This window comes from Melanotaenia boesemani, chromosome 7 (assembly GCF_017639745.1).
Source record: "Melanotaenia boesemani isolate fMelBoe1 chromosome 7, fMelBoe1.pri, whole genome shotgun sequence".
In the NCBI taxonomy this organism is placed as follows: domain Eukaryota; kingdom Metazoa; phylum Chordata; class Actinopteri; order Atheriniformes; family Melanotaeniidae; genus Melanotaenia; species Melanotaenia boesemani.
Genome location: NC_055688.1, coordinates 25,004,083 through 25,030,276, shown reverse-complemented (window position 1 = coordinate 25,030,276; position 26,194 = coordinate 25,004,083). Strand labels below are relative to the sequence as shown.

General features: G+C 39.7%; 3 protein-coding genes across 40 annotated transcripts in view; all 3 read left to right on the top strand.

Moving 5' to 3' along the window:
• LOC121642654 (protocadherin gamma-C5-like) overlaps positions 1-26,194 on the top strand; it is a 324,465-nt gene that overhangs the window by 258,402 nt on the left and 39,869 nt on the right. For 2 of the 38 annotated variants that reach the window (XM_041989469.1, XM_041989451.1), the window contains exon 1: positions 932-3,449. The exons of 33 other annotated variants lie outside the window; for them this stretch is intronic. In XM_041989469.1, the coding sequence (XP_041845403.1) occupies positions 1,065-3,449 (2,385 nt within the window). In that variant the 5' untranslated portion in view covers positions 932-1,064. Of the gene's footprint in view, positions 1-931; positions 3,450-3,917; positions 6,563-7,016; positions 9,506-26,194 lie in introns of those variants that run through there. 3 more of the 38 variants (XM_041989443.1, XM_041989466.1, XM_041989438.1) reach the window with 3 other exon arrangements.
• On the top strand, positions 20,189-23,351 carry pcdh1g22 (protocadherin 1 gamma 22). The gene is made up of 2 exons (XM_041990902.1): positions 20,189-22,767; positions 23,346-23,351. The coding sequence occupies exons 1-2, from the start codon at positions 20,305-20,307 to the stop codon at positions 23,349-23,351; spliced, it is 2,469 nt and encodes an 822-aa protein (XP_041846836.1). The 5' UTR covers positions 20,189-20,304.
• Positions 23,447-26,087, top strand: LOC121643458 (protocadherin gamma-C5-like). Its single transcript, XM_041990901.1, has one exon. It carries the CDS (start codon positions 23,619-23,621, stop codon positions 26,085-26,087), a length of 2,469 nt encoding a protein of 822 aa, XP_041846835.1. The 5' UTR covers positions 23,447-23,618.

Here is a 26,194-nt window from a genome sequence, read left to right as displayed (position 1 = left end):
AAAATGCGACCATTCATATCTCACATCTATTGTGACAGACTTTTTGTTATTGCTCATCATTATATTTCCACACTTGATATATTATGCTTAATTAAGCTACATATTTTGAAAACCCCCTTTTTTGTTTTTTTGTTTGTTTGCTCTGAGGCAGCACAGCAACCAAACCATTGGGTTGATTTGTCACCTTACTACAATGACTACAAGAAACTAACAATAGTAGCGAGCATATGTTTTGAGAACAAAATATAAAAATGACAAAAACAGAAGGATAACCTTTAAACAGAATAAAAACCATAGTCGCTGATAAATAAAACCACCAAAAACCCAAATCCAACAGATTAAGAAAAAAAAGAAAAGAATCCCACCCCCGGTTTGGAACAGGTAACGATCTACTCCTCCACCTGATTTTTCCCTGACACTGCAACTGGCGACGGTGGTCACAAGCCGGGACCATGATGCAACCTGTTAAAATCCTACAACTCAAACCAAACCAGTGAAGTACTGCCGTGATTACTAACAGTTAAACGAAACATACCTCAGCAGGGATGATCATAGTGCTGTTTCACCTTCGGCTCAGGAGAAGTGGATTCCCTGCTATACTGATTCCCTCCCATTATAACCACCTGCATCGACTCGCTCAGCTGCTGCCAGTGTGGCTTTTTCACATATAAGGAAATAGAACGAGCTGGTGTGTTGTGCAGACTGAGCCCGCTACAGTAAAAAATAAGTCTCACTTTTTTCTTCAGCTTTCGTCCCGCCTTCATCCAACACAATTCTGCAGTTTTTATTACTGAGCTCAACGTGCCGCTGTTATCTACTCTGTTTCAAGTGTAGTATGTTGAGCAACGCCTCTTTATGTCGCTGTATCATATGTAGGCTAAAGGCAAAGCTCTGGCCGCTTTGTCTTCGCGTGTGGACCTGATAGAAACGACGTCACACAGTTGTTATCCTTTTACTGCAATTTTAAGGATCGCCTTTCTGCGTTTTTTACTTGAATGACTGTTTCTCTTTAAAACGGACTTAAAGGAAGCTGTTCTTTGCTTTTACTGTCGTTTTCTCAAACAATGAATCGGCAAGTACTGTTGTTTGTTTCATGTCTTTGTGTTCGCTCAATTTTGGGGCAAATCAGCTACTTTGTACCGGAGGAAATGGCGAAGGGTTCGTTGGTTGGTAACATAGCTCAGGATTTGGGTTTAGATGTGAAACGGCTAACATTGGGAAATGGTCGTGTTTATTCTGGTGACAGCAGAGAGTACATAGAGCTGAATACCGAGAGAGGAGTACTCCTTGTTAAAGAAAGAATAGACAGAGAGGCGCTATGTGGTGAAACGACACCGTGCGCTCTTCATTTTCAGATAGTCTTAGAGAATCCTATGGAATTTTACAGCGTTGCAGTTGAAATTACAGATATTAATGACAATGCCCCTACCTTTGAAAAAGACGAAATAAAATTCGTAATTAGCGAGTCTGCAGTTGTTGGTGCGAAATTTGATTTAGAAAGAGCTGTGGATTTAGATGTAGGCACGAACACTCTCCAGAGCTACGTGCTCAAACCAAGTGAAAATTTTTCACTTAAGCTGCACAACCAAGCTGACGGTACCAAGAACGTGGAAATGGTTTTACAAAAACCCCTGGACCGAGAGAAAAATGAGTTCATTCATCTGGTGCTGGTGGCTGTAGATGGGGGAGAACCACAGCTGTCAGGAACGATGCAGATTCTCATTTCAGTGTTAGATGTTAATGACAATGCTCCTGTTTTTACACAGCAGGTATACAAAGTCAGTGTGGCTGAGAATGCAGCTAAAGGCACGGTTGTGACTTCTGTAAGTGCGTCAGATGCTGATCAGGGGCTGAACGGTAAATTAAGGTATTCGATAACAAATACTTTGGATGAGGTAAGACAAATGTTTGAGATCAACGAAGAAAATGGTGAAGTTCGCCTGATTGGTGGTTTGGATTATGAAAAGAAAAAACATTTTCAAATCAGTATACGTGCAAGAGACAATGGTGGATTAACGGATTCTTGCAAAGTGATTGTTGAAGTTGTTGATATAAATGACAATCAACCAACCATTAAAATTATGTCTAAATCAACTGTTATATCTGAAAATGCTGACCCTAATACAGTCGTGACAATGATTAACATCCAAGACCCAGACTCCGGTGAAAACGGGAACGTTAAATGTTTTATAAGCAATGATATTCCGTTTGCACTGAAACTAACATCAAGCCATTTTTACAACTTAGTGACAGATAGTGAGTTAGACAGAGAGAGAGCCTCTGAATATAATATAACAGTGACCTGCTCAGACGAGGGAGGACCCTCCCTCTCCAGCAGCGTCACTCTCACCTTACAGATCTCTGATGTGAATGACAACGCACCTGTCTTTCAGAGGAGCTCATATGAGGCCTACATTGTAGAAAACAACACACCTGGTCTCTCTATATTCACAGTGAAAGCTACAGACGCTGACTGGAACCAGAATGCCCGTGTTTCTTACATACTGGAGGACTCCTCTGTTAACGGAGTGCCAGTCTCCTCATATGTGTCCGTTAGTGCTGATAGTGGAGTCATCCATGCAGTGCGCTCTTTTGACTACGAGCAGATCAAAGATTTCCACTTCCGCGTCAAAGCGCAGGATGGAGGATCTCCTCCACTCAGCAGCAATGTGACTGTAAAAATACTGATCCAGGACCAGAACGATAACCCTCCTCAGGTTCTGTACCCGGTCCAGACTGGGGGCTCTGTGGTGGCTGAAATGGTTCCTCGTTCAGCAGATGTGGGTTATCTGGTCACTAAAGTGGTTGCTGTTGATGTGGACTCTGGACAGAATGCCTGGCTCTCCTATAAACTACAGAAATCCACAGACAGGGTGCTGTTTCAAGTGGGATTACAGAATGGAGAAATAAGAACTATCCGCCAAGTGACTGATAAAGATGCTGTCAAACAAAGATTGACTGTTATCGTGGAGGACAACGGACAGCCCTCTCGTTCAGCTACAGTCATTGTTAACGTGGCGGTGGCGGACAGCTTCCCTGAAGTGCTGTCAGAGTTTGTTGACTTTCCACATGACAAGGAGTACAATGATAACCTGACATTTTACTTGGTGTTGGCTCTGGCTGTAGTTTCCTTTCTCTTCATCACGTGTTTAGTTGTTATTATATCAGTGAAAATCTACAGATGGAGACAGTCTCGCATCCTGTACCACTCCAACCTCCCTGTGATTCCATATTATCCGCCCCGTTACTCAGACACTATGGGAACAGGAACTCTTCCACACGTGTACAATTACGAGGTGTGCAGGACTACTGACTCCAGAAAGAGTGACTGTAAATTCGGCAGAGCTGGTAGTCAGAACGTGCTGATAATGGACCCCAGTTCTACAGGAACGATGCAGAGGATACAGAATGAGAAGAGCATCCTGGATGAACCAGATTCTCCTATAGAGGTTGGTTTTTGGCATTGGTCATAGCCTCTCCTTTTAAACTTCGTGATGTAAATTTAAGCTACCTTGTATTATTATTTCAAAAACAGAATTACAGACAGAGACAATCCTTACAACGTCTCATAGTTTTTTAAACTGAAAACACCCAATTTGTGTCTATTCTTTATGTGAGCTCCAGACTTCAGCACCTGGATAGTTCCTTGCGTTGATCAATGAATATTGACAATGTCACTCACTTGTTTTTATTCTCTCTTTTGATTTTCTTTCCTTTTTTTGTCTTCGTTTAAAAATCACATTTTTATTTTAGAGCATTCAATTTTTTTTATTTATTCAGTGAAATATGCTTACCACTTTACTCAATTTTCTAAACAATCCTTTTTTGTTTGTGGTGTTAGTTCATCACTTTGAAACGTGCCTTTTTATCTCTGTTCACAAGTTATAATTTAAAGTTTCTTTGTGCAATTTAGTGTTTGAACTCAGAGGGACGCTGTTGACCACGACGAATTAGATTTCAAGATCTTAACGTTTACCTACCATCGTCTCCATCTTTTAGAAAGACGCAGGACTGGGCGATGCCATATGATGTTATAAGACTCAGGATATTGAGCTTCAATTTCTTTTCTCATGAGGATTTTTTGCAATCTGCCTATAGGAAACGGATCTAAAATAAACATACATGACAGTGGGGGGAAAGGCTTCAAAGACGGTTTATAGCGATGTCGGACATAACAATGAGACGGCAAGTACTATTGTTTAGTTCGGTTCTTTTTTTCAGCACAGTGCTCGGACAGGTCAGTTACAGTATTCCCGAGGAAATGGCGACAGGCTCTTTTGTTGGTAATATTGCACAAGATTTAGGACTAGACGTCAAAAGATTGAAATCCGGGAGAGCTCGTGTTTTTACTCGAGATAGTAGAGCATTTATTGAGCTGAACAGAGAAAGAGGAATTCTCCTACTTAAAGAAAGGATAGACAGAGAGGCGCTTTGTGGACAAATGACACCCTGTTCTTTGCATTTTCAGATTTTATTGGAAAATCCGATGGAATTTTACAGTATCACTGTCGAAATCACAGATATAAATGACAATCCTCCGATCTTCATTTCGAGCGAGGCTCAATTTAACATCAGCGAATCTGCACTTGTTGGCACAACATTCAGTTTAGACAGGGCGACAGATCTTGATGTGGGCGAAAATAGTTTAAAAGCGTATGTGCTGAAACCAACTGATATTTTTTCTCTCAAAATGAATAATCAAGGAGATGGTAGGAAAAATGTTGAGATGGTGTTGAATGCACCACTGGACAGGGAGAAAAATGAATTAATTTCTTTGGTTCTCACGGCAGTGGATGGGGGAGATCCGCAAATGACAGGGACAATGCAGATTCGCATCACTGTTTTAGACGTTAACGATAATGCTCCTGTTTTTACACGACCTGTTTATAAAGCCTCCATTAAAGAAAATGCAACAGCAGGAACGCTCGTAGTGAGAGTTACTGCAACAGATGCTGATAATGGATCAAATGGTAGAATAACCTATACAATTTTATCAATGTTAGATAATGCTCGTGGAATGTTTGAAATAAATAGATTCAGCGGCGAAGTAACTTTAAATGGGAAAGTCGATTATGAGCAAGCCAGAAATTTTCAAATTAGCATTAGAGCAAGTGATGATGGAGGACTAACTGGAACGTGTAAACTGGAAGTTGATGTTTTAGATATTAATGACAACCATCCTGATATCCATATTATGTCCGAATCAAATGTGATATTGGAAGATGCAAAGCCTAACACCGTTGTGACGATAATAAATGTCGAGGATGCAGACTCGTCTGAAAATGGCAAAGTGCATTGCGTTATTGATGATAATAATTACTTCATGCTAAAATCAACTTCAGAGAAATTCTACAGTTTGATGACAGACAGTGAATTGGATCGAGAAAGTGCTTCAGAGTATCGTATAACAGTAACCTGCTCTGATGAGGGAGTACCCTCCCTCTCAAGCAGCGTCACTCTCACCTTACAGATCTCTGATGTGAATGACAACGCACCTGTCTTTGAGAGGAGCTCATATGAGGCCTACATTGTAGAAAACAACACACCTGGTCTCTCTATATTCACAGTGAAAGCTACAGACGCTGACTGGAACCAGAATGCCCGTGTTTCTTACATACTGGAGGACTCCTCTGTTAACGGAGTGCCAGTCTCCTCATATGTGTCCGTTAGTGCTGATAGTGGAGTCATCCATGCAGTGCGCTCTTTTGACTACGAGCAGATCAAAGATTTCCACTTCCGAGTCAAAGCGCAAGATGGAGGATCTCCTCCACTCAGCAGCAATGTGACTGTGAAAATATTGATCCAGGACCAGAACGATAACCCTCCTCAGGTTCTGTACCCGGTCCAGACTGGTGGCTCTGTGGTGGCTGAGATGGTTCCTCGTTCAGCAGATGTGGGTTATCTGGTCACTAAAGTGGTGGCTGTTGATGTGGACTCTGGACAGAATGCCTGGCTCTCCTATAAACTCCAGAAATCCACAGACAGGGCGCTGTTTGAAGTGGGATTACAGAATGGAGAAATAAGAACTATCCGCCAAGTGACTGATAAAGATGCAGTCAAACAAAGATTGACTGTTATCGTGGAAGACAACGGACAGCCCTCTCGTTCAGCTACAGTCATTGTTAACGTGGCGGTGGCGGACAGCTTCCCTGAAGTGCTGTCGGAGTTCACTGACTTTACACATGACAAGGAGTACAATGACAACCTGACATTTTACTTGGTGTTGGCTCTGGCTGTAGTTTCCTTCCTCTTCATCACGTGTTTAGTGGTTATTATATCAGTGAAAATCTACAGATGGAGACAATCTCGCATCCTGTACCACTCCAACCTCCCTGTGATTCCATATTATCCTCCACGTTACTCAGACACTATGGGTACAGGAACTCTTCCACACGTGTACAATTACGAGGTGTGCAGGACTACTGACTCCAGAAAGAGTGACTGTAAGTTCGGCAGAGCTGGTAGTCAGAACGTGCTGATAATGGACCCCAGTTCTACAGGAACGATGCAGAGGATGCAGAATGAGAAGAGCATCCTGGATGAACCAGACTCTCCTGTTGAGGTCAGTTATTTAGGCTAACGGCACTTATGGCACATTTTTTTTTAAATAGTAGCTGCACAATATACCAGCTTTTTGCGGACAACACACAATCAGGACCATGGACAGTCATCTACATCGATTCACTGATTGGACGTCATAATGCTGTGTGCGTTGTTGCTTCTATGTTTTTTAAACTTCTATCTATCTATCTATCTATCTATCTATCTATCTATCTATCTATCTATCTATCTATCTATCTGTCTGTCTGTCTGTCTGTCTGTCTGTCTGTCTGTCTGTCTGTCTGTCTGTCTGTCTGTCTGTCTGTCTGTCTGTCTATCTATCTGTCATTTCTCAGTCTATGATGTATTTCATTACCTGCAGTTTCTTTGTTGCGTCCCTAAGTGCCGCTGTTGGTTGCTGTAAGGAAAATGAAGTCACCCTCCTTTTTTCATTAATCGCAGCTAGCTCAACAAAGGCAGTCGTCCTGCACTCAACACATTTGATCGGGTTTTGGCACCCCATTTTCTTTCGGATATTGCAAAGTTTCCTGACATGATGAGTTTTCTTTGTTGTATAACCGATAGAAAAATAGTTTCATGGTGGCAGCTTATTCTCTGCATCAGTGTCGCACGAATGGCTGTTGGTCAGCTCCGCTATTTAATACCTGAAGAAATGGCGACTGGATCCGTTGTTGGCAATATTATTAAGGATCTAGGACTGGATGTTAAGCGACTGAAATCGGGACGAGCTAGGATTTTTACCGAGGATGGCAGTGAGTACATTGGGTTGAATGCAGAACAGGGAACTTTGGTCGTGGCTAAAAAGATTGACAGAGAGGAACTGTGCCAGCAAGTCTCGCCCTGCTCTCTTCATTTCCAAATAATTCTAGAAAATCCAATGGAGCTCTATAGAATTGATGTCGAGATTACAGATATTAATGATAACGCTCCGTTTTTTTCCAAAAGGGAATACAATTTTCAGATTAGCGAGTCTGCCTCGCCAGGGGCTCGCTATTCTCTTGAGAGTGCCAGAGATCCGGATGTGGCTCAAAACACTATCCAAACATACAAGCTCAACCCTACTGATAATTTTAAACTGAATATAGTATCTCGGTCTGATGGAACAAAGTATATTGAAATGGTTCTTCACGCGTCGCTGGACAGAGAAAATCAAGAAGAGCATAAATTAATTCTGACGGCATTTGACGGTGGTCATCCTCAGAAGTCGGGATCGGTTAAAATAAATGTTGTCGTCTTGGATGCAAATGACAATGCGCCGGTATTCAGTCAGTCTCTTTACAGGGTTACAGTTCCTGAAAACGCATCAAAAGGCACTGCTATTTTAAAAGTCAGTGCTACCGATGATGACACGGGAGCAAATAAAGAGGTGGTGTATTCATTCTCCCACCACACCGATGGTGTGGCATCCATACTCAATATTGATTCTCATACAGGAGAAATTACTTTAACTGGTGTTTTAGATTTCGAAAAAGTTAAACATTATGAAATAGATATTAAAGCTACAGATAAAGGAGGGTTGGCTGACACAAGTAAGGTGCAAATCGAGGTGATCGACCTTAATGATAATGCCCCTATCATAAGCTTAATTTCGCTCTCCGATCCCATATCTGAGGATTCACCCGTAAACACAGTTATAGCAATGATCAACATTAAAGACTTGGACTCAGGTAAAAATGGACAAATTCGGTGTTTTATCAATCAAGATTTACCTTTCAAAATCAAGTCAACAGCTACAAATTTTTATAGCCTGATTTCTGACGATGTTTTGGACCGTGAATCTGTACCTGAATATAATATAACAATAACTGCAGTAGATGAAGGTTCCCCGCCTCATTCCTCAAACAAGACTATACATTTAAGAATATCAGACGTAAATGACAATGCCCCAATGTTCCCAGAAAGATTTTTGACCGCCTTCATCCATGAAAATAATTCACCTGGCATGTCAATCCTGTCTGTTAAAGCCAGGGATGAGGACTATGGCAACAATGCGCGTATTTCATATTTTCTTGAGGACAGCCAACTGAATGGGATGTCAGCATCGGTTTATTTTTCGGTCAATGCAGAGAGTGGAGAGATTCTGGCAGTGCGCTCTTTTGATTATGAGCAAACAAAAGAGTTCCTCATTCATGTCAAAGCGCAGGATGGAGGATCTCCTCCACTCAGCAACAATGTGACTGTGAAAATACTGATCCAGGACCAGAACGATAACCCTCCTCAGGTTCTGTACCCAGTCCAGACTGGTGGCTCTGTGGTGGCTGAAATGGTTCCTCGTTCAGCAGATGTGGGTTATCTGGTCACTAAAGTGGTGGCTGTTGATGTGGACTCTGGACAGAATGCCTGGCTCTCCTATAAACTACAGAAATCCACAGACAGGGCGCTGTTTGAAGTGGGATTACAGAATGGAGAAATAAGAACTATCCGCCAAGTGACTGATAAAGATGCTGTCAAACAAAGACTGACTGTTATCGTGGAGGACAACGGACAGCCCTCTCGTTCAGCCACAGTCATTGTTAACGTGGCCGTGGCGGACAGCTTCCCTGAAGTGTTGTCAGAGTTCACTGACTTTACACACGACAAGGAGTACAATGACAACCTGACATTTTACTTGGTGTTGGCTCTGGCTGTAGTTTCCTTCCTCTTCATCACGTGTTTAGTTGTTATTATATCAGTGAAAATCTACAGATGGAGACAGGAGTGTCTTTTTTACAAATCCAGTGGAAATCTTCCTGTCATTCCATATTACCCACCCCTTTACTCAGATGCAGGAGGTACCAGCACATTGAAACATGGCCTTAACTACGAGATGTATGGAACTACTGACTCTCGGATGAGTGATGTTAAATGTCCCCAACCCTTCAGTCAGAGCACCCTGAGTGTTGACCATAGTGCTACCAGGACAGTGCCAAGGCATAAAACGGAGTCAGAGAATATGCTCACAGAGGTGAGATAAGCACCTTTCCTCAAATCAATTATGTTTAGTTGTTATTTAATGTGTGCTTCAGTTTGGTTTCGCTTCCCGCCATTAATTTTTTTAATCATTGAGATATCTGTGTCTTTTCTGGCTATCCTTGATTTCATCAGAAATTATCAACATGTACATAGCCTTTTTTAGTGATATGGATCATTTTATAGCTTAATTAGAGAATATAGAAAGATATTTCGCCCTACAAAATGGAAGAATATTTTACATGGTAAGATTGTTAGGAAAATGAAGATTTAATTCAGTCGTAAACATATTCTCTGTTTCTGTATCTATCCAAACCAGTGCACTGCATTTTGCAGCACTTTTACCATACTTATCTAATGCTTCTTCTTTAAAGATACCAAGAAATACAGAATTCCCATGATTTCTAGTCTGATTCTTTTAATATATCTATAGCAGTTTTCAAAATGAAGTGTTGCATATATTTTTTAACACTGTTGCTTTTTCTCTCACATACATATTTTGCACTAAGCAACAAAGGCTACGCCTTTACTTTAATAGATGGAATTATAATTTACAGCATAATGTTTTTTTGTTTCAGAAGCATATAGAGGTGTGGGAGAAAAAGAAAAGCTGAAGCTGCAGTGACAGAAATTATTCTGGGTTTTAACCATGTTGCAGCTTTGGTACAGATCATGCCCTTAGAGAGACACAACCACGCAGTGCACTACTTTAAATCGGGTTGTTATCAGTGACCTAGTTCCCTTCATAACACCATGTAACCATAAGTATAGGGCATCACATGCACAGAATAGGAGTGAGCCCCTTTATGATAACAAAGGGAGCCCAAATTAATATTAATAGTGTTCAATGAGGGGCAAAATAATATTTGATGAAAGGTTTAAAATGTTATAAAGGGAAGGGAAGCAACCACTTTACTGGTCGTGAGAGACTGAAAACGAGGTAGAAAAAACTGTGATGGAGAGGAGAAGAGAGGCAGCGGGGGAGGGGGAGAAGGCACGTGGTAGCTGGAAGAGTCTCACCATCCCTGTGCTGCATTTCTGTTACTGATGCACAGCAGCCATTTTGATTTGCAACCCTCTTTCTCTGCTGAAATAGGTTAAAATTGGAAAAGTTGTGTGTGTGAAATAAAGATATTAGACTTTTTTTTGCTACCTGCACTGTAACAAACATAAACACATTGAGATATGTTTTGTTAGATTACAAAATATTTGAGGCACAAGGTAAGAAGAGGGCCAGATCAGTTATACAACAAATAACCATTGGATGTGAGTAATCAGGAAAGAGGCTGTTTAAACAACAAAAATAGACATAGTCACACATAGTCATAGTCAACATAGTCACACTGACCTAGATTATATCTTGCTGTTTATGTTTTCTGTTAAATATACTCAGCAATATATAAATATAGAAAGTAACTGTTGTGTTTTTATGTTGTTTCCTGAACATAAAAGCTCTGCATGGTGTTTTAAGGTAATGATGTGGTTGACTCGTCATCACTGGCCCTGTTATTATATGATGTAATGCAACAAGCAATCTTTTGTTTTACCATATTTGGTGAAAATCTAATTTTAGATTCAAGGTGTTTTTTAAAAGTTTGTTAATTCTAAAGAGTGACTGAAAGCAGGCATGATGTGTTTGAGAACTATTTTTCTGTGGTTAAGTTTGCTGTATTTTTTAATCAGTTTTTTGTTTGTTTATTATTTTTCAGTTTCAGAAAAAACATTTTTAGAGTAGTTGTAGTTAGTCTGAGAGGTGTGCTATATCAGTTTTAACAGGGGGAGGGGGGGTGGATTGTACAATGCATGTGAAAACAGAAGTTGACTAACAACAGGGGGAAAAAACCAGTTAATTGTATTAACTACCATTTCCACCGGATGCTGTTTGCTGTAATTACCAGCCCACATCTGTGCAATTTTACCTGTTCCAGATGTGTTTAAACCATTACGTCTAATTTCCTCAGATTTAAAGTGGTGATGAATTTTACTCAGTACCATAAATTCCTATGATCAGAGTCTCCACAGGGGCCAAAGTTTTCAGAAACATATTTGCAACCTGGCAAACAGTTTAGGTTTTGTACTCTATCAGTTCAATATGCTGTTTTAACGTTTTCTTGTTTATGAAACCAACTTCCATGATTTTATTCCTACTCAAACCTCCCAACATTAGCTATCAAATGTACTATTAAACCCAGACCTATAATCAGACATCAGACGCTCCTGGTTCCCACGGGCCTAAGTTGCTCTTTAAATGTCTGGCTCGTCTAGCCGAGCTGTCTGTTGAGCAGCTGTGGGGTCCATGTTTATGCCGGTGGGGTTCATGAGCACCTTGTGCACTGTGGTTAATATTTACTTTAAGTCCTTGTTTGTTTGTTTACTAGATTGCCCACATATCTAAGCTATTTGGGACCCATAACTGCTTCATCCCAGAGTAAACATGCTCTTCCTAAATACACTGGTTTTAAAAAATATTAACAAGTACATAGCTCCAGTGAACACGGTGCCTGAAAAAATATGCATTCCCCTTAAACTTTTCCACATTTTGTCATGCTACAACCCCAAACCACAAATTGGGAATTTTATGTGATAGAACAATAAAAAGTAGTGCACAACTGTGAAGTGGAAAATGAAATAGCTTTCAAAAACTGTTACAAATAATGTGAAAAGTGTGTTGTGCATTTATATTCAGCCTCCCTGAGTCAGTACTTTGGAGGATGATCTTTCACTGCAATTACAGCTGCAAGTCTTTTGGTGTTTCTCTTTGTTATACTCTTTAGTTTGTCTCTAACAGCTTTGCATCTAGAAACTGCAAATTGTGCCTGTTCTTCTTAGGAAAATAGCTCAATCTCAAATTAGATGAAGAGCATCTTTCCACAGATCCTCAGTTTGATTTAGGTCTGAACTGAGCTATTCTGAATACACATGGTTTGATCGAAACCATTCCATTGTTGTTCTGGCTGTCTGTTTAGGGTTGTTGTCCTGCTGGAAAGTGAACCTCTGCCACATTCTCAAGTTTTTTTTTTTAGTCTCTAAGGGATATTCTTCAATGTTTTCTCCATATTTAGCTCAGTCCATCTTTCCATCAACTCTAACCAGCTTCCCTGTCCCTGCAGAAGAAAAGTATCATGCTGCTGCCACCATGTTTCACAGTGAGGTTTAAGGTGATGTGCAGTGTTAGTTTTCACAGACACAAACGCATGTTTCACATTAACTAAAAAGATCAATTTTGATTTCATTTGACCAGAGCACCTTATTCCACATTTTTGCTGTTTCTTACACAGGTAATTCTCTTACCTGAGCTGAATATCCCATCGCTGCTTTTTTGATTAGTGCTCTGCTTGCTTGGCCTGTCAGTTTGTTGTCATGTCTTCACAGGTTTGCGGTAGTGCAATACTTTTTTTCATTTTCAGTTGATGGACTGAGCAGATCTACATGAGATGTTCAAAGCTTGGGATATTTTTAACTTTACTATGTTTTAAACTTCTCCACAACTTTATCCTTGACCCATCTTGTGTGTTTCTTGGTCTTCATGATGCTGTTTGTTCATTAATATTCTCTAGCAAACCGCTGAATCCCTCACAGAACAGCTGTATTTGTACTGAGAATAGATTACCCACAGGTGGGTTCTATTTACTAATTTGTTGACTTCTGAAGACAGTGTCGCATTCATTCCATTTCACAATTATGAACTACTTTGTGTTTGTCTGTCACATAAAATCCCAATAAAATACATTGAAGTTTGTGGTTGCGCTGTGACAAAATTTGGAAAAGTTCAAGGAGTATGTCTACGTTTTCAAGGCACTCTAACGCTTTGTCATTGTGAGGATTGCTGTTTCCTGTCCCCATCAAACTGTTGTTTAGCCTTGTTCAACGTGTATTTAGACTTGCACAGGACATGGACAAGAAGTTATACAATATCTTTCAGTTTCAAGCAACAGGCTTGCATTCTGCTTCAGTTTCTAGTGCACCACAATCACTTGTTTGTTATGTAATTGTACCTCAAATTTCTTTTGTGCCTCAATTTTTACATAGATAGCAGGACAACTATGACCACAGCATTTATCTAAAAGAAAACTTGAGAGATTATAGGCAAGCAAGCATGTTATATGGATTTATATATATATTTTTTGTCATAACATCAGGTAAATCAGATGCATGTTTACTTAAAAATATACAACGGATGTTGCTGAACATAAGTTTGTGTTAACAATGTGGGAATGTCACATAATTGTGTTTTATAGATGACACTACTGATTGCCTAGAACATTTAGCTTATTATTGTATTATTGTATTTGTGTTTTCTAGTAGCCTATTTCTAACACTGTAAAGTTATCAGTCTTAATATTTCCATGTTATTCAGAGTAATAACTCTACTTTGCAGACATGGGGAGTCAAAAACTGAGTCATTCTCAATATGATATTGTCTTTCATTACATGACTTCTTTATCTTTTCTACACCCAGATGAATTACATATTTATTCATCTGGCTAATTTTATTTACTCAGTGGTTATAGTAAACATGTTCAATTCTGGCTCAAACTGGATGGTCACTATTCATCACTCAGTCTTGGTTTCCAACAGTCCTCCTTTTTCCTCCTGATCTCATTTTCTGCATCCCTCCCCTCCCCCTCTCCAGCTGCACCATTCTGCTGCAGAGGAAGAAAGACAGGGAGAGAAAGGGAGAGGAAGATTACTTAATGTAGGACATTTTATCCTGTCTATAAAAAGAAAAAATATGCCATACAATGTCATTTCATCTCTGTGTTGAGAGCCATGTTTGTCACAAGAATAATTATCTCCTTTCTAGCACTTTATAGACATTTGTCAGGAGAATCTTTGATACTCAGCAGTCTACAAATGTGCTTTTTATAAACATATTATCAAAATACATTTGTATTTGTTTGAACATCATTTCAAACGTTTTAATCTTTTCTTTGTCCTTCACGTTGTTTTTGTGACTCTTTTTTTAATACCCTGACCAGGTTGTAGGAAACAGGGTGGGATGCAGGGAGGTGGGATGTGGTGCCATAGCAACAAGCTGACTCACAGGCAGGATTGTACCATTTTATGAAGCCATAGGGGGTCAAGAGAAGATGCAGTGTGTGGTGTGTGATAACTCCATGTATATTTTGATACTGAAAGGACCTGAAACACCCCTGTTTTTGGCAAATGTAGTGCAATGTACTCAGACCTGGGGTGTTTGTTGAAGGAGAGAGGGGAGGGGGAAGAGAAATATCATGGCTGCTTGTTTTTTTTGTTTTTTTTTCCTTTTCTTTTCTCATGTATGCTGCTGTTTATTTTCTCTTCTCCTTTTTCAGAAAATCCATGCTAATGTTAAAAATACTGACTGAAAGTAACCTGTAGTTTTTTAGATCCAGTTTTTATATCACATGAAAGAAGGTGTAACATGCTAGTTTCCTTTTATCACATACTTAGATATTCATTCAATTACATTTCTTTGTTTTCTTGTTCCTTTTAGGGACTATTTCACATACATGGGCACCACTGACTTGAAATTTTGTTTTTAAAAGCATGTTATTTATTTACCTAGGTTATATTTTTGCAAATTTTTCTTGCATACTTTAATACAGTCACTATAAAGATTAACTGAGGCTTTGTGTTGCCACACAAAGACACTTATGCAGACATAACCTGTGACACATGCTGTATGTGGCCACAGTACAAAAGAGCTCATTAATATGGCATAGATTTGTAGGGGGCATCGCCTTGAGGCCCTCTGCTGTCACTTTGAGGGTACTGATTTTTTTAAGCAGTGTTGTATTTTGGTTGGGATTTGTACATTGGTTGTGTAATCAGTGTTTTCTTGGTTATAATTCCCCTTCAGAAATGATGAGGTAACTGAATTCAATATACAATATTAGTGCATATAAAGTTTGTATTTGCTTGAAGTGGGAGAAGATTGTTGTATTTATTTATTTATTTTATGCATTCATTCTTTTTTATGTATGTTTGTTTTTGTTTGGCTTTATCTAGTACATCCAAAAGCTTTCTGTAGAAATCTATTTATTTTTATTACTCTTTTTTATCTTTGTTTTTGTGTTGTTGTTGTTTTCTTTTTTTTTTTTTTTTTTTTTAGGTTTTTGTTTGTTTTTTGTAAAGGTTACACAATGGCCTGTAACACTAGATTGTCACATCACCATTTCACATAGGGGCAGTTATTATCTCTCACTTTCTCATTTTTTTTCCTCTTTCTCAAGTCTAAGTCTTTGTCAAGTTTTATTTCTTAGGAATGGATTATTTTGTTTATATTTCATTATCATGTGTATCACCCCAAGGATAGCAGAGCAAAAATAACTTTATCTTCAGTCAATCATTCATATACATTTGCAGATACCTTCATATGAATCTCACTTGCATGTGGACACTTTTTTTAATGCTCCAGACTCTCTGACCTGGACACTCAACACATCTTGTCTTCAGTGCTCTTATTAGTTGCTAAGACGAAACAGTGTGTTTTCAGTATTTGTTTGCTTTTTGTGCCCCCTTATATTTTATCATTACTGTACCAACTGAAGCCAAAACAAATACAAGATCAAACATTGCACACATTTTTACACAAACTCAAAGTGCAGACTTTGTGTATACTTTTTTTCTTTTTAAATAGAGCAACCAAAATACACACAGACTGCACATGAATCACCACCTACATTTAAATGTACAACTCAATCTCTTGTGATCCGCCGGGTAAGTATGCTGGTTGCTCTACTCCCCAAACCACACTTTATCCTGACCACCAGTCTAAATTACTTCCTTTCTTTCTCTTTTTTTGTCTTTCATGTGTCCCCCCCCTGCTGCCTGATGCTGTTCCTGTTTCCTTTCTGACTCATGTTAAATCCTGCCACACCAAATAAGGTAAGAAATAGTTTTTATCTATGTTGTTCACAGTCTTTCAACAATCACAAACAGTAGAACAAAGATCTATGATTCTACAAGCATGGATAAAACTGATGCACTGACAGCAGCACATCAATCTCTGGCTCATCAAAGAAACAGACTTCAAACATGAGCAGTACTCATACACTACACATACTGAATGAGTGAATCAGTTAATTGGATTACCTACATATCTCAGAAAACAAATCACCACCAGAGATAGTTAAAAACACTGATGGGTGAATGTTGTGTTGACTGTGTGTGGCATCATGATCAAAGCATAATGTGACTGCTGATGCGTACATAGTTTGAAATCTATTCATTAGATGGGAAAACAGTAAGCTAATTTTAGTATTCAGTTTTGTAGGAAGCAAGTATTAGAAGGCAACACCAGCTGGTAAAGGAACTTATGCATGATTAAAGTGACAGTGAACATACTGCCCTGAGATGTACTGTACATGGTAATTAAGAAAGCATTATACAAAAGGTATTCAATCATATTGTGGCTCTTCTGTTATTTAATAAAGTACACACAGGCTTGAAAAATACAAATTTAACTTCAGATTGACTCAGACTTAGTTAAAGAAGAATCAAAGGCCCATTTAGTGAGAAAGCATTCTTTGAGGTTGTTATTGTTCTGGGTGTGCTTAATTAAATCATATTGTGAAGCTTTACTTGTTTACTTACTTCCCAGGTGACAGTGTACACAGCTAACACTGAAATAGTCAAACACAAAGTCCTGCAAAAATACCAACCATCTATAAGACTTGTCACAACTCGTGTGGTAGGCCATAACAAAATGAAGAAAAGACATGCAAAATAATGGCAAAATATATTTTATTTTTAAAAAATAGATCTATTAATAGAAAAGTATGCACAGCTTGTAAAAGTGGATGGTCAATTGTATAAAATGGTTGCAAGTCAGTGTGGTGAACAAACCATCTGCTACAGGAGGAGACAGACATACAGACAGACAGAAAGATAGATATTTACTTTGGGAGTAGCAGCAGCAGCATACATTGGCACAAACAAGCACTCTGATTAACACACAAAATAAAGCAGCAAGACAAAAATACAAATATATCAACCAAATAAAATTTACAAGTCTATTTACAACATATACAAATCAACAGAGCAAGAGAGATTAACTAAGAATAGGATATAAAAGTATATAAATTTAAATAAGGAAGTGCAAAAATAAATAAATCTAAGAAAAACTACATGTAAACCAAAGTAGATTTTATAAAAGTACAATAAAATGCCAAGTGGATAAAAACAGCAGATAAAGCCGACTGTCTAAGCAAGCTCTTTCTTGTCTGCCAGAGTTGAGTTATTGAACATTGATGGAATATGACAGGAAATATTTCCTGTATCTTTACATACAACAGCCTGAGAAACTGGAGCCTGCCACTTTTATAGCCGGATGCACCAAAAACAGGTGCACAGATGAAAAGGAGCTGCCCATCTGGCACACCTATAAGCAGAGACAGACTAACACTCAAGCAAAACCCAGGGGCTGTCACAGACTTTAAAAGTTCAGTTATGTTGACGGTGAGTAATATAGTCTGGGCCTCTGTTAATTTATACTGACTTATACAAAACAAAGCGTTTTGTTTTGGGGGACTAATCTTACTGATATGAGTGGTTAAATAAAATCAAACACTCTTTAGTACATAATCACAAGCTGTAATCTCCAATAAGGTCATAAATTTGACCAACGACTTAACTGAAAACATTGCCTATGATAGCTGAAGATTTTAAAATCGAATGTTAGACTTTTCAACCTATCAACCAACACAGAGAAATACAGATGCCACATGTCTAATCTAAGCCCTGCACACATTTACACCGTACACTACACAACTGATCATTGTCCAACACTGCCAGCTTGATGTTCCAAGTGCACATGCATTCAAAGTTATTTTTATTTTGGGCAAAGATTAGCTGAAGATGTTAAATGTGACATACAGCTGACTTTGTAAATCACAAAATTTAATTTTCACTTGCCTTCTATCATATGTGTCTTGCAATCAGCTCCCTTTTTCACAGAATCACATGACACAGTGAATAGATGCAAGTCTGCAGTGTTTATTCAAGCTTAACATCTGATGAATATATACATTGTGGGGTTTAAAGTCAAATGGGTTAATAAAATGCACATATGAAACAAGTTTATTGTGCAATATGTTGTTTATTGATGCTTGCCTGTACCAGACTTGGAATAAAACTTCTTTCAACTGTAGCAAAAGAATATCATCCAAGAGATTCACCAGCAACCACTACATTTATAATTTAAGTTACATTAATGACATTATCTAAAACCTCAAAAGAAATACCTTTACACTGACTTATGATCATACTGTCCTTTCTTTTATCATAAACTGGCAATAAATTCTTGACCCTATTATTTCACTATTCAACCCACCTATGCTCATGCTCTGTTTACAGCAACCAAATGTAACATAATGAGCTATTGGTGCAAATAATATAAAAACAAACTAATTAAAAGATTAAATGAAATTACATTTATAATAATTAATAGACTGATTCATTGATATATTTATTATTGGGTGAAGAAAGAGAGCAACGAGTTCGAGGCTTTGTTTTCCCTGGCTGTTTTCAGTGAGAGCCTGTGGGATTGGTCTATTCTGCAGCAGCATGCAGCAGCAGCCCTTGGCCGCCTGTGTGGCGCTGTCCACAGCAGTGGTGCTGAAAGCAGCTCCCGCTCTCCCCCTCCCTCTCCTTGTCTTGCATTCTCCACATCTCCCTCTGTCGCCCACTGCCATGTAAAGACTATGGTTATGACGCACATTTGAAGTGTATTCGGATTAATTTTCAAATAGCTGTCTTTATTTTATTGTTGATTATCACTTTACCTGTTTCAATAATTTAGACCTTTTGAATTTTGGAAATATTTAAGATTCAAAAGTAATTTGTTACCAAAAGGATCCCAACAAATATGGAAGTTTTTTTAATAAAAGCTTTATAAATTGCATAGCTGTAACCCTGGTTAAAAACTCTAATCTGTAAGAGCAATGTTCTTTTTCTGTGTGTGCATGTGTTTAAGAAAAAGAAAGCGCAGACTGGTTGTCTGTGTGTGTGTGTGAGTGTGTGAGGGAGAGAGAACTGTAGTAAACGCCTTCCTACACCATGTGTGCTCCCCCTCCCTTTTCATTTGCTCTACAGACCTCCATACGGGTATTTTACGTTGGCGGCCGTCACAGCTCGTTCTCTGAGCCGTGCTGAGAGCAGTGTAGACGCAGTGACGTAAGCAGATTGCACTGGCTTTGTGTGGCCACAGGAAGGCAACGAAGAGCCTTTTCTCCCACAAACTCATGTACATGCATGCAGGTGCATATACGGGGAAGAGAATAGATGAATTACCACAAATCATGACTCAGTGAGCATTCATTGAGTTATTATTTAAGCTATGATAGATGCTGATTGAATGCATGGTCATAAAGTTTATGGCCTGTTCATTGTCCATGAATGTAATAATAATAATAATAATAATAATGATATAATAATAATAATAATAATAATTATTATTATTATTATTATTATTATTATTATTGAGGTTATGTATTTTTTATTAATGTGAAATTATATTATATGAGGATTTCATAAGGTATGTAATTTTGATGCTACAACGTCAGTATTCTCGTGCCATGATTGGAGAAAATCGCTGCACTCTGTGCCCAATGGCATCCAGATCTGTACAAAGAGATCTACTCTGTCTGAGCAGCAGCATCAGCCTCGTAACCGTTACAGTGCTCTGCGCAGGAAGGCACGGATGCAAATGCAGACACAAAATATGCATTTTATTCTTATATTTCAGGACTCGCCGTTGAATTACCGACCTTCTGTACTTAAATTAAGAGGCTGGGATTGCAGTGAAACGATATGGAGTTTGCGAACCGTGGAATAATGTGGAATAGACTGACTACATGGCAAGTGTTTTTGTGGTGGCATTATTTCTTTCTCCTGTGGAGTACAATAGACGGACAGACTCGCTACAGCATCCCAGAAGAACTAAAACAAGGAGCTGTGGTTGGAAATATAGGCAAAGATTTAAGTTTGGTTGTATCTGAAATGTATCGGCGTAAATTACGGATAACCTCTGAAGCTGGTAAGCAGTATTTTAATATAGACCTGCGGAAAGGAGAACTGGTGGTGACCGATAGAATAGACAGAGAAGAACTGTGTGGACAAAAGCCGGCATGTTTGTTGCCTTTGGAACTAGTTATAGATAACCCTTTGCAGCTGCATAGAATTGAAATTGAAATTCAGGACACAAACGACAATTCTCCTAGTTTTGTTACTAAAGAGAAAGTGGTGAAAATCGCAGAGCTTGTAAACCCGGGTACACGGTTCCCTTTAGAAAGTGCACAGGATCCTGATATCGGTATTAATTCTGTACGCTCTTATCTCATAAGCAAAAACGAGCATTTCAAATTGACTGTTAAAAATCACAAGGACGGGAGAAAAATTCCAGAATTAGTCCTTGACAAACCCCTTGATCGAGAAAAGCTGCCTGTACATAACCTAATCCTTACTGCTGTAGATGGTGGAGATCCAGTACGTTCAGGTACATCTGATATTAAAGTTGTAGTACTCGATAACAATGATAATGCACCACAGTTTGAAAGACAAGTGTATGAAGCTAATGTCAGTGAAAAAGCAGCACCTGGGACTAAAATATTGCAGGTTAAAGCTACAGATGCAGACGAGGGACTGAATGGAGAAATTGAATATGTATTTGCAGAGCAAACGGCAGATGTGATTTTATCATTATTTGATATTGAACCTTCGACTGGAACTGTTTTTGTTAAAGGAATTTTAGATCATGAAACGAACTCTATACATAGATTTGATATAACTGCAAAGGACAAAGGAAATCCTGAGATGGATGGGCACTGTAGCATTGAAATTAGAGTAGTTGACATTAACGACAATATTCCTGAAATAATTGTTACGTCTTTATCAACGCCTGTTCCAGAAGATTCTGCACTCGGAACAGTTATTGCACTAATAAGCGCAAAGGACCCCGATTCAGGTGACAATGGCAGGGTTACGCTAACTATTTCTCCAAAATTCCCGTTCAAGTTGAATCCATCCATGTCTAATCATTACTCATTAGTAACGAATATGCTACTTGATCGTGAAAGAAATGTCAATTACAGTGTTAAGATAAGTGCCACCGATTCTGGAAAACCTCAATTGACGAGTGAAAAGACTATAGTTATTGAATTATTAGATGTCAATGACAATCCGCCAGTTTTCTCTCAGGCTTCTTTTGTAGTTTATGTTAAAGAAAACCATGCTCCCGGTAAAATTATATGCTCAGTGACTGCAACTGATCCTGATGCCGGTGAAAACGCAAAGATCTCTTACTCTATACTGGACTCTAAAGTTCAGGACGTTTCTGTCTCATCTTATGTTTACATTAATTCGGATAACGGCAGCATCTACAGCATGCACTCGTTTGACTATGAGAAACTGAAGGTGTTTCAGATTCAGGTTCAGGCAAAGGACCAAGGCTCTCCGTCTCTCAGCAGCAACACCACTGTCCATGTTTTTATCCTGGACCAGAACGACAATGCTCCCGCTGTTATTTACCCCTCCTCCGCTGCCCTGGGCTCCCTCTCTCATCAGAGGATGCCCCGCTCCGCTAAAGCGGGTCACCTGGTTACTAAGGTGACGGCAGTGGACGCTGACTCGGGCCACAACGCCTGGATTTCCTACAGACTGGCGGAGGCCACAGACGCCTCTCTGTTCGCTGTCAATCTGTACACAGGGGAGGTGAGGACTAAACGCGCTGTGTCCGAGCAGGACGACTCCTCTCAGAGGCTGATTATAGAGATCAAGGACGACGGGGAACCGGTCCAGTCCTCCACCGTCACAGTGTCCATCCTGCTGGAGGACGGTCTCCATGAACCCATCTTAGACCTCCGACATAAAGTGTCCGAGCCCAGCAAGAAAACTGGGAGAATCACCCTTTATTTGATTCTCTCTCTGGCCTCGGTGTCCGTGCTGTCTCTGGTGACTTTTCTCATCTTAGCGGTGAAATGCATCAGGAACAGCAGAAGCAGCTGCTGCGTGAGACGGAGCGACTGTGATGATTACAAGAACCCCAACAGAAACCTGCAGATTCAGCTCAACACTGATGGACCTATAAAGTACGTGGAGGTCCTGGGAGGAGACATGCTGTCTCAGAGTCAGTCCTTCAGGTCCTGCATGTCTCCGATGTCAGAGTACAGTGATTTGACTTTGATTAAACCCAGCAGCACCACAGACTTTAAAGAGGTGATCAGTGTTCTGGATGCGTCTTTACCCGACAGTACCTGGACCTTTGAGAGTCAGCAGGTGAGTACACAAGAGACAAATTTTACATATCACCTAAAAACTGTCTGTCTGTATATATATATATATATATATATATATATATATATATATATATATATATATATATATATATATATATATATATATATATGTGTGTGTGTGTGTGTGTGTGTGTGTGCCTATAATTCTAAGGACCACTTACAAATAATATAAACATTTAAACTCCATGACATGTGGTTGAAATGAACTGTATTTAACGAAACTGTCCTCACACACTGTTTAATTTTTCACCATAGCCCCAAACCAGTCAGTTTCTGACCATGTCTGAATAGTTCAGCACAATGACAGTGGACAGCGACCCTTGTTGGAATGAACGCTTTCTTTCTTTCTTTCTTTCTTTCTTTCTTTCTTTGTTTCTTTCTTTCTCTTTCTTTTTCTTTTTTTTATATAGTTTGCCTTCTTATTTTGACCTACATCTATCATATTCTCTGGTGTTCTATGACTTCTAATAAGCACTTCAGTCAACATTAAAGCCCATAAAGATCTTGGCTGCTACGACTTTAAGACTGTTGATCCGTTATCTTCTTATTGGACCATAGAGATGACGCTCCGCACCAATAGGAGTCAGAACTGTACAAAGAAACCTAGTCTCTGCTCCCATTCAGCCTCTGTGCTTTTATACTCGCAATGCGACGAACTGGTGGAGGGAGCAATGAGCTGTATTTTACAGTATGAGGAATTTACATTTTAGGTGACATTCATTCTCAGCATTGATGAAGAAACATCGGTAGGAATTACACCTGCGATGATGGATTTCAGTCTTCTTAGTTCCACAATGTCGATTGGAATATTTGCGTTATAGCGGACCGAGAATGACAAAGAGAAGAGGATGCCGAGACTGGAGATGGCTGGCGCTTTGGTGGCATCATTTCTTACTCTTGTGGAATACAATAAATGCAGAGACCCGTTACAACATCCAAGAGGAATTGAAAAGGGGATCTGTGGTAGGAAATCTTGCCAAGGATTTGGGGTTAGGACTGTCGGAAATTTTTGACCGCAAGCTACGCGTTGCCTCTGAGGCTGGTGAGCAGTATTTCAACGTTGATGCGGGGAAAGGCGAGCTGGTGGTGAATGACAGAATAGACAGAGAGGCTTTGTGCGCACAAAGCGCCAGCTGTTTGTTACCACTGCAGGTCATTGTTGAAGACCCACTACAATTATTTCGTGCTGAAGTTGAAATTCAAGATATTAATGATAATTCACCAAGATTTCCATCAAATGATATAGCATTGGAGATTGCAGAATCTACAGTTATAGGGGTTCGGTTTCCACTAGAAAGCGCTATAGACCCAGATGTCGGTAGTAATTCACTTAAGTCATATAGTCTCAGTAAAGACGACTGTTTTAGTATACGAGTTAAGGAAGTTGCTGGTGGAAGAAAAGTCCCTGAATTAATTTTGGCTAAACTTTTAGACAGAGAAAAAAAGGCTGTTCACAAGCTTCTTTTGACAGCGCTAGATGGAGGTAATCCAGTAAGATCAGGGACTGCTCAAATAACTATAAAAGTGCTTGACATAAACGATAATGTCCCGGTTTTTGAAAAGACTTCATATAGAGTATCAGTTGCCGAAAATGCTGCCGAAGGGGCATTGATAGTGCAAACAAAAGCAACAGACATGGATGATGGCCAAAACGGAGAGATTGAATACTCATTTGGAGCGCACACATCAGAAGCTGTTCTCACTGTTTTCTCCATTGATCCTTTATCAGGAACATTATTTCTGAAAGGAACATTGGATTTCGAAACATTTCCTAATTATGAATTAGACATAAGTGCAAAAGATAAAGGCAGCCCGAGAATGGAGGGACATTGTACTGTACATGTTGAAATTTTAGACGTGAATGATAATGCCCCAGACATAATACTTACATCTCATCCAAAACCAGTGCGCGAGGACTCGCCTAATGGAACTGTAGTTGCTTTGCTCAGCACCCGAGACCTTGACTCTGGTGATAATGGTAAAGTGGCATTACAGCTCCCTAAAAAGTCCATTTTTGCACTGAGGCCCTCGTTTTCCCAGAATTACGCACTGGTTACAAACGGCATTTTAGATCGAGAAAATGTCTCTGAATATAATATTGAAATAATGGCCACTGATTCGGGCTCTCCTTCACTTTCGACAAAGAAAATGATTACTGTTAGTATTACTGATGTGAATGACAGCCCTCCTACATTTACACAGTCATCTTATAATGTATATTTGAAAGAGAATGGAATACCAGGTTCTATACTGTACTCAGTATCCGCATCTGATCTGGATTCTGGTGAAAACGCAAAGATCTCTTACTCTATACTGGACTCTAAAGTTCAGGACGTTTCTGTCTCATCTTATGTTTACATTAATTCGGATAACGGCAGCATCTACAGCATGCACTCGTTTGACTATGAGAAACTGAAGGTGTTTCAGATTCAGGTTCAGGCAAAGGACCAGGGCTCTCCGTCTCTCAGCAGCAACACCACTGTCCATGTTTTTATCCTGGACCAGAACGACAATGCTCCCGCTGTTATTTACCCTTCCTCCGCTGCCCTGGGCTCCCTCTCTCATCAGAGGATGCCCCGCTCCGCTAAAGCGGGTCACCTGGTTACTAAGGTGACGGCAGTGGACGCTGACTCGGGCCACAACGCCTGGATCTCCTACAGACTGGCGGAGGCCACAGACGCCTCTCTGTTCGCTGTTAATCTGTACACAGGGGAGGTGAGGACTAAACGCGCTGTGTCCGAGCAGGACGACTCCTCTCAGAGGCTAATTATAGAGATCAAGGACGACGGGGAACCGGTCCAGTCCTCCACCGTCACAGTGTCCATCCTGCTGGAGGACGGTCTCCATGAACCCATCTTAGACCTCCGACACAAAGTGTCCGAGCCCAGCAAGAAAACTGGGAGAATCACCCTTTATTTGATTCTCTCTCTGGCCTCGGTGTCCGTGCTGTCTCTGGTGACTTTTCTCATCTTAGCGGTGAAATGCATCAGGAACAGCAGAAGCAGCTGCTGCGTGAGACGGAGCGACTGTGATGATTACAAGAACCCCAACAGAAACCTGCAGATTCAGCTCAACACTGATGGACCTATAAAGTACGTGGAGGTCCTGGGAGGAGACATGCTGTCTCAGAGTCAGTCCTTCAGGTCCTGCATGTCTCCGATGTCAGAGTACAGTGATTTGACTTTGATTAAACCCAGCAGCACCACAGACTTTAAAGAGGTGATCAGTGTTCTGGATGCGTCTTTACCCGACAGCACCTGGACCTTTGAGAGTCAGCAGGTGAGCAGAAAAAATATATAAAACACTTATTTTGTCATTATTAGACTCAATCCCCTTTTTTTTCTGCAATTAACGTTTTTTTTTAATTGATATGATGAATGTAAACAACTTTTCGCAACTTCTATCTA

Excerpts from the sequence above, each read along its gene's own strand:
- LOC121643458 (XM_041990901.1), top strand. The coding sequence starts at position 23,619 with ATGACAAAGAGAAGAGGATGCCGAGACTGGAGATGGCTGGCGCTTTGG.
- pcdh1g22 (XM_041990902.1), top strand. The coding sequence starts at position 20,305 with ATGGAGTTTGCGAACCGTGGAATAATGTGGAATAGACTGACTACATGG.